Source organism: Gigantopelta aegis, chromosome 11, assembly GCF_016097555.1.
Source record: "Gigantopelta aegis isolate Gae_Host chromosome 11, Gae_host_genome, whole genome shotgun sequence".
Taxonomy (NCBI): Eukaryota; Metazoa; Mollusca; class Gastropoda; order Neomphalida; family Peltospiridae; genus Gigantopelta; species Gigantopelta aegis.
The window spans coordinates 6,030,354-6,045,159 of NC_054709.1; the positions used below are offsets into that span (position 1 = coordinate 6,030,354).

At 34.5% G+C, this 14,806-nt stretch overlaps 1 protein-coding gene across 1 annotated transcript in view; it reads right to left on the reverse strand.

Moving 5' to 3' along the window:
- LOC121385584 (EGF-like domain-containing protein 2) overlaps positions 1-11,962 on the reverse strand; it is a 38,955-nt gene extending 26,993 nt beyond the window's left edge. The window contains exons 1-3 of the mRNA XM_041516322.1: positions 11,706-11,962; positions 3,274-3,357; positions 2,390-2,509 (exon numbers count right to left, since the gene is read on the reverse strand). Coding sequence (XP_041372256.1) covers positions 2,390-2,509; positions 3,274-3,357; positions 11,706-11,730 — 229 coding nt within the window. The 5' untranslated portion in view covers positions 11,731-11,962. The remainder of the gene's footprint in view (positions 1-2,389; positions 2,510-3,273; positions 3,358-11,705) is intronic.
- Positions 11,963-14,806: the final 2,844 nt, after the last annotated feature.

The following is a 14,806-nucleotide window of genomic DNA, read 5'->3' on the forward strand; positions in this document are numbered from 1 at the left end:
TTTTTTTTTTACAGAATATATAGAACTTTGGGTTTTTAAAATTGTCTCGAGCTTCAGTCTCTAAGATAGGTGTGTGAGCAATTGCCAAATGTGTAACATCCAATAATAAATCTAAGATAAAGTTTGTTTTGTTTAACGACACCACTAGAGCACATTAATTAATTAATCATCGCCTTTTGGATGTCAAACATTTGGTAATTATTCTGACACGATGTCATCAGAGGAAATCCGCTACATTTTCCTAATGCAGCAAGGGATCTTTTATAATTCAATTAAATTAAATTCAATTCAATTTTATTGTACAAAACACTCACAAGGAGCATGTACAAAAACAATAACAATTAAATATATGTACTTTACATAGTAAAAGGTGTATGGTTAACAACTAACAGGTCTTACTGAAACAGTCTAGATAATCGAGTTTTCAGATTTTCATAAACCTATTTGCTTGTTAAAGGGGCAATATCTATTGGTGGGTCCAATATTGTTTTTAGTTGTTCATTTTCCTCTAAAAGGTTAAACTTTAATTTCATATATTTTTAGCAATATCAGTTAGCAGTTTTTGCCTATTTGTAATATATGCTGTACATTTGAGCAAAAAGTGGAACTTGTCATCAATTTTATTGGGGCAGAAAGGACAGAATCTTTGCTCAGGCGGGTTTGTTTTTTGTGGTAACGCCCCCTTTCAATTTCCAGTGGATGACAACTTTCATGTGGTCTTTGGGTTTTTTATGTTGATGTAGGTTGAGTAACTGACCTCATGCTTATCAGTTACCATATGTTCTTAATTTGTTACTTCTTCCTGTTGTTGGGTTAATGGGTAAAGAAGGTATGTGTAACATATCACTGAACGAGCGTTTCAGCTTTGCAGAGATGATATCTATTCTGAATAAAGATGTGTTAAGCACATTATCGAATGGGATATCAAGACTTGAGCAAATATGGTTTATACATTTTGTTATTGAACTGCACACATTTGAGGACATTAGCTTAATATCCTTAATCAAGGCTTTGTGAATAAGACTGTCATTTGTAGCTAACCAGGGTGTGTTGTAATACTTTAACATTAATAATATTACATCATATGATAATGGAAATAAACCCAGTTCACTAAGGGATCCTATATTACTGCATCTTCTAGGCACCTCTACAACAGATTTAGCAATTTTCTTTACAGCATTATTATATTTTTGGTTTTGCCAGTTATAAAAAAGAGAACTTTAGCTTGTGTTAATTATCTCTAATGCCCAGATTTCAGAGGCATATGTACATATTGGTTTGCATATGCCATTGAACATTTTAAGAAGAGTGGCAGTAGGCATTTGTTCTGCTGAAGTTAGTTTACAGCGTATTTTAAACCAGGCACGAAGTGATTTTGCCTGTAGATCTTTTATAACCGTTGTGAAAGTTCCTGTGTAAGAGAAGGTAATGTCAAGATAGCAGTAACATAACAGTTTGTAGTGGAGTGGAGTTATAGATAACATTGTGCAGTGCTACCAGAAACCATGGCGTTTGTCTTATTTGGATTTAATGAGAGATCCCAAGTGCTGCAACAGGTCCCAAGCTTATTAAGACTGTGTTGTAAACTAGCTTGAGTTGTAGAAAATAACAGAAGGTCATCCGCAAAGAGTAAATGTGGGATTTTTGTTTCCTCTAATTCAGGTGGATTAATTGCTTCTGACTCGAGATAGTCACCTAGATCATTAACGTAAATATTAAATAGCAATGGGCTCATAACACACCCCTCTTTGACTCCTATATTCGAAAGTATCTTAGAGGACAATCCACCAGTACTTTTTATAATGTATTGAATGTTACGGTACATGGCTTGAATTATCTTCAATGTGCGACCAGTAACACATATCATAATTAATTTGTAGAGTAAAGCATTTCGCCAGATTGAATCAGAAGCTTTGTTAAAATCCACAAACAGGAAAGCACATACCACGGCATTTGACCAGTTATTGTGCACTGGTTGGAACGAGACAAAACCCAATCAGTTGAAAGGATCTACCGAGTTGGTTCGACCCTGCGACGCAAGCACTTCATTAAATAAAACAAACTTTTAGCTTTATGTCCATTCAAGGTTCAAGCATGTCGACCCTGGGCCTAGAATTTGTCTTGGACAGTGATTTGTCCCAGGGCGGAAGAACGATTAAATGAGAGGCGCAGTTTAGAGGTAATTTGATAATGAGGATGAGACATTATTTTATTTTATTTTACTATTATTATTATTATTATTATTTTCATTTTCATTTTCATTGTTTATTCAGTTTATTTTATTTATTTATTTAATTTTGTGTGCGTGCGTGTGCGTGTGTGTATGGGTATGAAGGGGACAATTTCTTGTAGATATTATAGACCAGTTTGTAATTTATAGTAGACTGACCCACGGCTGCGATGTTGACGGACGCCGGTTGTGCGGTACTTCCTGTTCTGTCAATTTGTACAGTTAACGACCCACTGGATTCCAAAAGCGTAGCCGAATTTTGGGCAAAAGAGTATGTTTCTGAAATATGAAGAATAAAACAAATAAATAAATAAATTAATTAATTAATTAATTAATTAATAACCAGACAAGTAAGTAAGTAAATCAGTAATTAAGTAAACAATTATGTAAATTAATAAGTAAACAAATTAATTAATTAATAAGTAAGTAAAGTGATTAATAAATAAGTACAATAAATATATTTTTAAAATAAATAAATAAAATAACAAGTATGAAGTAAATCAGTAATTAAGTAAGTTTACAAGTAATTACATTAATAAACAAGTAAATTAATAAATAAAAAAAGTAAATAAATAAATAAATAAATAATGAAAATGAAAATAATAATAATAACAATACAAATAAAATAAATAACTGATTAATAAATAAATACAATAAATACATTAAATACAACAAATAAATAAATAAATAATTAATTAATTAATATGTACGTAAATCAGTAATTAAGTAAGTAAACAAGTAAGCAAATTAATAAGTAAGTAAATTAATAAATAAATAAATAAATAAGTATATTGATTAATAAAACAAATGCAATAAATAAAGTAAATATTTAAATAAATAAACACTACACAATGCGTTTTGATCGCTTTCGGAGACGTAGACCTAATACCCTGAGCGGAGATCATTCTTATAAATATTTAAAGTCTAAACTCAAGATTTAGCAAAGTTTCCATTTGCTGTCGAATTAAGCGACGCTGACGCTATGTTGCGCCACGCCTACGCTATCGTCGTCACCGGTAAAAGGGACACAATTTAGTACTTACGAGCATCAACCACATGACCGCTCAAGAGGATTAGCGTAAACACGAACACAGCACGTGCAGCATCCATCTTCAATAGAGTGAAAACTGAAATGAAAGAGAAAGTGAAAGTTTGTTTAGTTTAACGACACCACTAGATCACTTTGATTTATTTAATCATTTACTATTGGATGTCAAACATTTAGGTAATTTTGAAATATAGTATTAGAGAGGAAACCCGCTAATTTTTCATTAGTAGCAAGGGATCTTATATATGCACAATCCCACAGACAGAATAGCACATACCACGGCCTATAATATACCATGCAGTCGTTGATATACCATGCATATGTGTGTGTGTGTGTGTGTGTGTGTGTGTGTGTGTGTGTGTGTGTGTGTGTGTTTCTGTGTTTCTGTGTATTTGTGTGTGTGTGTCTGTATGTTTGTGTGCATTTGTGTTTTTGTGTGTTTGTGTGTGTGTGCGCGCGCGTGCGTGTGTTTTTGCGTGAATGTTTTGGTCAATAAGTTCAGTTTGGTTTGACGTTAACGGAAAGTTGTTTTGTCTGCATGTATCCATTTAAAAATATAACTGCATAATTTAATTTAATAGTACAACATTAGTTTTATTGGAAAATCTTTAATGAATTTTAAGTTTGTTAACCGACTCGCGAACAGAACGATGGTTCGCGTGAAATATTGTGCGCTGTTAATTATTATTATTATTATTAATTTGTTTAATTTGTTTAATTTTTTTTTTATTAGAACCAACGTCGATCGTCAGTCCCGTGAACCTTTAATAGGTATCTTAATGTAATAGGACATAATAAACATAATAGTAAGTTGGGTGTGACATATAATAAAAACCTTTTCACATTTGTGTCCGAACAGATTTTATGTCTGTAAGCGTTCCATACGAACAATAAACTGTAAAGTGAATGTGAGTTTTTTCTGAATAAGATTTACATTAAAGGAAAAAGGAAAACGCCATTAATATATTTATGATATCACAGAAATGTAAGTATTATAGATCCTTGGCGGACATTTTTTGTATCTTTCGGATCTTGTATAATAAAGTAATAACTCCTAACTTGAAAGAGAATGCTGAGAATACGATAAATTTACGGCCACACCCAGACTTTAAGTATTCAGTTGCTGTAAGGGGTGTACATTTGGCGATATGTCAGACGTTTTGTACGTTTCAGCAACAATATTATATTTGTGTCGCCAAAACATTAAGAAGTATAGTTAATTAGCATAATTGGGTGAAAAACAATTACTATTTTGTGTGATAGAAGGGTTGAAAATTCAAAGTTGTTCAAATATCACACCAGACATGTCATGTTATAATTATGTTATATATATACTGAAAAACCGGAGGAAATATAGAGATATTCGAATTCAAGAAAATACAAGGATTTAACATCGAATGAACTGAAAAGTTTTAATATAGTATTTCTACCAAAAAGGTCCTTTTTGTTAAGACCGAAACTGTGCTTTTAAAGCTACTATAATCAAGTAAATAAATAACACTTGAAATAATAAAAAATATTAAGATCTTTGAACCATGTCAAAAGTGCCATTTTTAAAAACAAATTTCTAATTTCTCCGATTTTTAAAAACATTTGACAATGTTACTTTAAGAACTTTCTGAGACAACATTATTAGGCAAGATGAATTTATTTATTTATTATTATTATTATTATTATTATTATTATTATTTTTTTTTTATTATTATTATTATTATTATTATTTTATTATTTATTTATTTTATTTATATATATTTTTTTTTTTGGGGGGGGGGGGGGGTCCTCAATACTACACTTTTGGCTCAATATCTCCACTTAAACCAAAACTTCAGTGAACATATCTAAACTATTAAACTATTATTAATTGTTATTATTTACATGGACATGCCATAATGCAAATTAAAAAAATTATCTAATAATTTTATAAATGTGGACAATAATGATACTGAAAATGTCACACGCCTGACATGACAATATATTTTGGGATCTATGAAATCATGAAACAGGGCCCATATTTTCGAAGCAATCTTAGGTCTCACTACACAGATGTCATCTGTCATTGAAACCTGTGTTAAATTGCCCAACTTCAAACGAAGATTGCCAATAGAACGGGTTCTCATTGGCACTAACAACATACACCACCGCGAACATACATTATATAAACATTTATTTTCACTTCAAAATTGAGAACATTTCCGTCTCAGTTTTTTGCTATTAAACCGCATCTGGCTGTAGTACCGGTCCGAACAGGTGGTTCATTAACCGATTCACTCCGGCTGTCACTTGCGCTATATACCAATGTCCCAAAAGGTCGATGCACAATATTACAAAATAACATGGGCAAAATACAGCCAGAAGGCGTACCATTAAACATACATATTGTTTTAATTCTTCACTATTTCCTAGAATTGAATATGTGAACCATAACGTGTCACAATTAGGAACTATAGTGGACCGTCATCAATGAACTCTCACCCAGAAGTGATCTCTGTAGTGAGACGTTCGCCTACGAAATCGTAAAACCATCGTAAGCTATGACGTCACTCTGGCGTGTGCTATAGTGACGTCACAACCTACGATATGTTTATGATTACATAGCACTAAGATGGCTTTGAAACACATAAACCAATTCAGCATGAATATTTTTTTTTTTTTTTTTCAAAAAAGCAAAGGTTATGTATTTCCAAATTGTAAATAAAATACTTTGATTATATTTCAGTCTGTTGTGTCACAACATTACAATTTTTGTATCTTTTTGCGTGAAAATAAACTCAAGTTTATGTGTGACCTGAAGATCTACATCACTGGCTGCTGTGACTGTGACTGTAAACATTCTTTGCAGGAAGCTACTTGCTTTTTTGTTTCAAAATGTTTCATTTAAAACGCTGATTAGTTCCGAATGGGAGCGAATAATGGAGGATTGCAAAAATAAGAGGTAACGAGGAAACATCCGTCATGCGCAAAACACATTCCCTAGTGACTTGATAACACATCGAAGTATTAAGTAGGGGTTATCAGGTCACCAGAAATATGGTTGCATGATAATACTTAGTTCATACGGTATCAATGCTAATTGCCATATAAAATGTCCAGTATTTAAAGGCATACTGTCACAGATTTAAGGACCTTATTTCTCTAAAAATAGATAATAAATAAAAAATTACATTAATTGTTGGAAACCAAATCTAGCTATCGCATCACCTTAACTGAACCATGATGGAGTGAAATCCATGTTATCGCTCTCGGCAATTTTCAATTATGGACCATTGCCATAATTCAATTATTTTTACAAAATGTCATTAATAAATGGAGTAAGGTGGTTATAAAGATGGTTGAATAAAGTACATTTCGGGACAAATCAAATTATATTTATTCAGGTAATACTTTGTTAGATCATTAAATAGGTCAGTGGACTGTGACAATATGCCTTTAAAACAGATATGAGGTACAACGTTCCCACGCTTGTTCCTCTCAAAAGGTTTTTATTACAATACAAAGAACTACGGCGACGTACCGTTAACGTTTTGGTTATTATAAAGTATAAGTGTCTACATATGCTTGCATTGTTATTAATTGCTGTACTTTAAAATACAGTCTACCTTGAATGACGCGACAGTTGTGGATTTCTTTTGGTATTGAAAATGTCCCGTTACTTATAGTGACAAATGATACATCAATTAAATCCAATGTCTGATTTCAGTTTGAGAGTTTTCTTTTATTTAAGCACATTTACGAAATTTCGAAACCTTTGTGTCTTAGTGTATATTAGGTATAATTCAAGGACATTTATATTGTCATTTTATTTCACCCAGATTGAATGCTTGGTAAACTGTACTTTCAGGTACAAACCAAAGTCTACTTGCGTCAGGTGGAGACTATGATGAACAGAGGACTGGACGAAGAAGTTTGTTTGTTTTACTTAACGACACCACTAGAGCACATTGATTTATTAATCATTTGCTATGGTGTACGTGCTATCCTGTCTGTGGGATGGTGCATATAAAAGATCACTTGGGTTTTCTCTCTAAGAGGGGCGGCGTTTAGCTCAGGCGGTTGAGTGCTCGCTTAAGGTGCTTGGGTCGCAGGATCGAACCACCTCGGTGGAGCCATTCAGCTGATTATTTTTTCTCGTTCCAACCAGTGCACCACAACTGAACAAAAGCCGTGGTATGTGCTTTCCTCTCTGTGGGAAAGTGCATATAAAAAAATCCATTGCTGCATTAGGAAAAATGTAGCGGGTCTCCTCTGACGACTACGAGTCAGAATTACCAAATGTTTGACGTGCAATAGCCGGCGATTAATTAATCAATGTGCTCCAGTGGAGTCTCTCTCTAAGACTATATATAAAAATTATCACATGTTTGACATCCAATAGTCGATGATTAATATATAAATGTGGTCTAGTGGTGTCGGTAAACGAAACAAACGTTAATTTTTTAATATAATGAATAATGATAATGCTAGGCACAGACTAACAACTGCCAGCAGGAAGTTGGCCAACATTCTGTAGTCACGACTTCTACGACTATACAGTTGTTAGTCTGAGCGCTCTCACAACTCGATTCTCGTCGTATAACCCATTAGTTGTTACTCTGAGCGCACCCGTCGTAAGTCGGGAAAACTACAACGCAACCGTCGAGCATTAAACTCTTCGTGTATTAAAGAGACTGTTCTGGGTTTACTGTCTACTGTAACACGTTTTCGACTAAACAGATTCTTCTAAACCATAAATATTAAATATATTTTCTCATTTATATATACAAAGGCTGGATTTAGCTCAGTCGGTTGAGTGCTCGCTTGAGATGCTTGCGTCGGAGGATCGAAACACCTCGGTGGATCCATTCAGCTGATTGGATTTTTTTCTCGTTCCAACCAGTGCGACACATCTGGATAAAGGCCGTGGTATGTGCTTTTCTGTATGTGGGAAAGTGCTGCATTAGGAAAAAATGTTGCGGGTTTCCTCTGATGACTACGAGTTAGAATTACCAAATGTTTGACATCCAATAGCGATGATTAATTAACCACTGTGCTCCAGTGGTGTCGTTAAACAAAACAAACGTTTTCATTTATATATACAGGGCTATTCTAAACGTCCTAATGGTTGTAACAGCCCAAACTCGATTTTCCCCTCCCAGTGAGTTCGCACAACGAAATAAATATGCAATAGAAAATAAAATTAAGTCAAAGGTTGTTTTGTTTAACGAAACCACTAGAGCACACTGCTTTAGTAATCACTGACTATTGGATGTCAAACATTTGGTAATTTTGACATATAGTCTTAGAGAGGAAACCCGCTACATTTTTCCATTAGTTGTAAGGGCTATTTTATATGCATCATCCCATAGACAAGAGAGCACATATCACGGCCTTTGATATACCAGTCGTGGTGTTCTGGCAGGGACGTAAAAACTTGATACGACTGGCTGGCTGCCCTTCTGCAGTCGTAACCACTAACAAAAGAAAAAACGTTTTCCACGGTGACAAAACGAGATATTGTCAAGCGTTTCTTAGTTGAATTCAGACCCGTGATAACGCTGTATATGCATTCAGAGGAACGCAAGAGTTTTATTATAAAACAAATATATATATATATATTATTCACTTTTTTTACGGCAATGAATTAGGACACAAAACTGGGACATGGTGCAGCGCCCTTTTATATATTGCTAGCTAGAACACTGTATTCATTCAAGTGGTTTTATAGTAAACGTAAACACGATAGATACCATTATGTGAATGTGTGGCTTCATCCCCTGGGTAACATTCATTTGATAATCCAGACGTTATGATCCCCTGTTTCTCAAGGCAAATAATAGTTCTACTATGAGAGTAGTAGACAATGGGAGATCAGTTCTACTGATTGACGAGTACTGCTTCTAACTATAGGCACTGTTACTGGAGTTGATGCTAAACACATCTAAGTTTAGTAAATAATTATGAGTAATCATGAAAGTAATCGCTGATTACGATTACATTAGCAAGGTAATCGATTACGATTGCGATTGCATGACATTCTCAAACAATGTAATCGATTACGATTGCGATTGCATGACATTCTCAAACAATGTAATCGATTACGATTGCGATTGCATGACATTCTCAAACAATGTAATCGATTACGATTGCGATTGCATGACATTCTCAAACAATGTAATCGATTACGATTGCGATTACATGAAAACCCCATCCTCACCCTGTCGTAACTAATTAAGCAAACACCCTGTTGAAAGTAGTCTATCACGATAAACCTTGGTTTATTTTCCTTTAAAATAGCTTAAAATATTAATACGTCTGATAAAAATTCCCGAAAGCTGATTTTAATAGATGTTCTACGAAACGCGGCGCTTGTAATGATACCAAAATAAACATACCCAGACCAAGATACTTGTAATTTTCACCGATACAATTGGATCCTTATAATATGGTACAAAGCAAGCATAACTGCAAATCGAGTCATTAATAATAGTCTTTTTTTAGAATGTCAACAATTAAATGCAATGAGCAACTTGTGCACATGTATATGTATGTAGATATCAATTTAATTATTTATTTACTTCTTTTCTTTCGTTCTTTATTTCTTCATTTATAGATTTAAAAAAAAAAAATCGATTTTAATTTGTGGATGGCATTAAATGGTATTCGTTCTACAAACAATAATAAAAAAATGTAATAGTGATCAGACAGTTTGCAAGTACTAATTATGACTTATTTCAATAATATAACAAAATATATATGTTATGCATTAATACAATAATTATACCTATGGTTATGGGTACCTTTTCGTCAATAATCCAAATTTAAGAAAATAAATCTGGTTTTGAAATTGATTCCCTCCCTGCACTATACATACGTTTATAAATGTTTGAAATAATTTAATAAATAATAAAAAATTGTCCAGTCTTTCAATGAATGAAATCGATATGGTTGTAAAATAAAAGTGCATAACTTCATGGTGGTAACATCATTTCATTATTTGTGTAGATTTGTGGAAATATAATCATGATTGTAATCATGATTGCTAGACAATGTATTCGCAATCGTAATCGATTACTTTCAATTATCTTGTAATCGTAATCGTAATCGATTACTTTTGTCAAGTAATCGCCCATCTCTGGTGTATATATATGTGTATGTATGTGTCTGTGTATGTAACACTTTTTAACTTCCTTGTAAATAAAGTTTATTTAACCATTAATTAGTATTTTTTATCTAATCATTTGTATCAACGTTTTTAACTTTAATTTTTTTAATTTTTAATTTAATTTTTAATTTTTTACTAACACTCTCCCCACCCCTCTCGTTGTGAGCACAGTTTCTGGCCCTAGTCAGAAATCGTGCTCGCAACGAGCGTGCTTGAACATTAAATTGATATAAGCACGTTAATTCCCGACATCTGACCTGACAGTCATTTGTGGGCATACATACATACATACATACATACATACATACATACATACATGTATGTATGTATGTTTTTTTACTAACACTCTCCCCACCCCTCTCGTTGTGAGCACAGTTTCTGGCCCTAGTCAGAAATCGTGCTCGCAACGAGCGTGCTTGAACATTAAATTGATATAAGCACGTTAATTCCCGACATCTGACCTGACAGTCATTTGTGGGCATACATACATACATACATACATACATACATACATACATACATACATACATACATACACACATACATACATACATACATGTGTATGTGTGTATGTGTGTGTGTCTACGTGTGTATGTATGTATGTGTATGTGTGCATGTATGTGTGTATATGATTGTATGTATGTGTATGTATATGTGTATGTATGTGTATGTATATGTGTATGTGTGTGTATGTGTGTATATGTATGTGTATGTATATGTGTGCATGTGTGTCTGTGTGTATGCATGTGTTTGTGTGTGTGTGTGTGTGTGTGCCTGCCTGTGTGTGTACGTGTGTATGTCTGAGTGTATGTGTGTGTGTTTGTATGTCTGTGTGTGCGTGTGTGTGTGTATGTGTTCAGTTGACCGCCTCTCATCCCCAGTCTCGTATGCTTATTCATGCATTGCTCATTACCTATACCCTTCTCCATCCCCATAAGCGTACGAGACAAGGGGCAAGGGCGGGGGGGGGGGCAATTGCCCCCTAGTGCTGTAGCGAAACCTCAAATTCGCACAAAAAATTATAAAAAAATTCGGACAAAAAGTGCTAATCTGAGACCTTTTTAACATTTATTTCCATCGAAAAAGTGCGTAGAGATTCGTTTGCAACCCTATATAGCTATTTGGCAGTAAAGCTAACATGAATAAATATTGTTATCCAGATTCGGGTATGTTCGTTTAATTCGGACAAAAACCAACCTGTCCCCCCACCCACCGCCTACAAATATGGGAGTCCGTACTCCTTTATCCCTCCCGCCCCAACTCCTGGTATTCTTAAATATAGAACTCACCTTTAGACGAAATTCTTAAAACCATCAGATTACAGGTGCTCAAGTTAGCTTCTTCCTTCAAAGGTGAACGTGGAGAAATAAAACATCACCGCGCAGCGTCTGTGGGTTTCTTCTTAAATACAAAATGTTTGTGCTGTTCAGGGTCAACTGCATGTAAATAAAAACTAATGACAATTTCAAGTCGGCCTTTTCCTTTTGTACGCTGGAGACCTAACAGCAAAGGTTTGGGTGGGGTTCCCAGTACCTCTACGAACAATTATGATCTCAGTATGAATACTGGGTAGGTAGAGGGCGTATAATGATTCGGTCTATAGAGAATTCACCGGTCTTCGAGCGTGTGCTGGTGAAAGAGGTATACGAAGCGTAACAAGTAAATAATGCGGTCTTGCTCTGTATGATACGACTGAATGATGTTTTTTTCACACCTGGGAGGACATTTTCACAAAAATTGGGATCTATTTTTATCTAACAAGCAGTACAGTGTAACAATATAAGGAATTTACAAGGACATGAATTAAAAAAATAATAATCATAAAACAAATAAAGAAAGGAAAAGAAAGGAAAGGAATGTTTGTTTAACAACACCTCAGCACATTTTAAAACTACGGATATTTGGTGTCTAACATAATATGGTTACTTCAACATTTGGTCGAGAAAGAGAAGAAAACCGCTGTCGCCACATCAGCTGCTAACAATAAAGCAGAAATTAATATGTTATGCTCTTTGTCATACACATTTTTTCAGTAGACCTATATACCACGACCTTTAATGTGGTGTACCAGTCGTGCGGCTCAGGTTGGGTTGGGGGAAATTTTCAGAGTCCACCAAAGGCGATCGAACCTGCGACCTATCGCACCATAGGCGAACATTCTATCACTGAGATACAGGCCGCTGAATCCCACCCCTAGAAACACAAAGAAATAACAGAAAAAAAGAAAAAATAACAGAAAGTTGAAGTTTGTTTTGTTTAACGACACCACAAGAGCACGTTGATTTATTCATCAAATTAATTATTAGTCAAACATTTCGTAATTCTGACACGTAGTCTTCAGAGGAAATATGCTACATTTTTGCCATTAGAAGCAAAATATCTGGGATGTCACAAAACATCGTAAGCCTAGTTTTGCACGTAAACGTAAATCTATGACTAAACCACAATTCTTACCACTATTGTAGTACAACAAATATAGTTATAAATACAGATATTTCATTTTCTTTTGTACTTTCTAATGCTCCATTTTCCTTAATGATGTAATTTTCTTCGTGAAATCGATGCCAAACACTTGTAAAAATGTACGCCCGGTATAATTGCTAGTCGCAGACGTAAACTTACGATGTTTTGTGAAATTGCCCCCCAGTTATTGGCCCTATATATATATACTTTCCCACATACAGAGCAACTGCTTTAGGTGGAAGCAGTTGAGGCTCAAACTCCCGTCTTGTAGTGTCTCAATTTGGCAGGATTTGAACCATTGTCGTCAGCTTGGCAGTTAGCAAAGAGGATTGAAGGAAGGACTGTTTTACACCAGCACAAAACAAAAATACATCGTCTTTTGGGTATTCGTTGTGTTCTTAAATTCGTTGACGTCCATAGGCGTACGGGCTCCCATTTTTGTAAGCTGATTTAAAAAAACATTTCCGAATTAAACAAAAATGCCCGAATCTGGATAACAACATAATTTTATTCATATTAGCATTACTACCAAACTGCTATAAAGGGTTCCAAGCGGATCACTACACGTTTTTACTTGCATTACAAACAGTATTTATAAGATATATAATAAAATTGTCTTTAAAACTATCTAAAAATCCCACGTTTCGTTTAAAAACTTTAAACTTCCTCAGGGGAATAAAACACAAATGAAATGAGTTAAAATCAGACTGGTTATAAGTGAACAAAATATAAAACAACACAAGCTAAATAAACAAAGGGAACTAATCAGGTAAATTGGTCATGATTGGGACTGATTAAAACAACAAAGGGAGAGTCAAGAGCTACCCACAGCCACTGGGATGATTTTCATTTAGTCCATGTGGCCAAACTGAGTTCAGCCTGTGAATCCAAAGGGACTCTGCTATGTTGAGTTTCTTTTTATCCTAATTGGATACTTTTTCAAGCAGGTGACAAACATAATAATGTTCAGGTTGATTAAGTGTGGAGCTACATGAGGGGCTTTAAACGTTTTATTGTAAACAGTATTTATGAGTAGAATGATTGAAATACATCATGAAAAGTTTTTCAGTCCAGCTCATTTTGCCCCAATTTAAATCGTGTTTCACTGAATGCAAACATTATTGTCTATTTGAACACAACGGAAAAAGTGATTTCACAGAATATAGAAATGAATTTGCTGTTAAGCATGAACATACAAATTCTACAGTTAAGTTAAAACAGTGTTAAGTGTGTAAAAAAGGACGATGCTACCTATTACTTTAGAAGCATGCAGCTTCAGCTACAGTCCGTTTGCTTCAAACGAGAACCGATGAATTGCAAGGTAACTCTATAATGAATAAAGTTAAAGTTAAAGGGACAGACCCTAGTTTTTAAACACTACAACACATTGTTCACTGTTAAAGACGTTTATGATCACTGAAATAAAACATAACTTATATTTTATTGTTTAGATTATCCATATTCGTAGAACAGAAGTGTATCTGGTCATCCTGTTGTTTCTAATAACACAAAATGCAATTTTAATATTTAAAAAAACGCACGTGCGTCAAACAAGTAGCGGTTATTGATTCGAGTTTTAGTATAATTTTAAGGATATTTCCCGGATTTAACGGAAAAATATCCGCCCGGTCCCCCCCTCCCCTAACCCTTACATTTAATCCCAACCCTAACCCCAACCCCAACCCTAACCCTAACCCTAACCCTAACCCTAACCCTAACCCTAACCCTAACCCCTAACCCTAACCCTAACCCTAACCCCTAACCACTAACACTAACACTAACACTAACCCTAACCCCTAACCCTAACTAACTAAAAATAACGGAGGGGACCGGGCGGATATTATACCAAACTTAGTGTCCATTTTTACTAGTTGAAACTATGGTCTGCGCCTTTAAAATGTCATCATATTATTCAGTTTTTAAAACC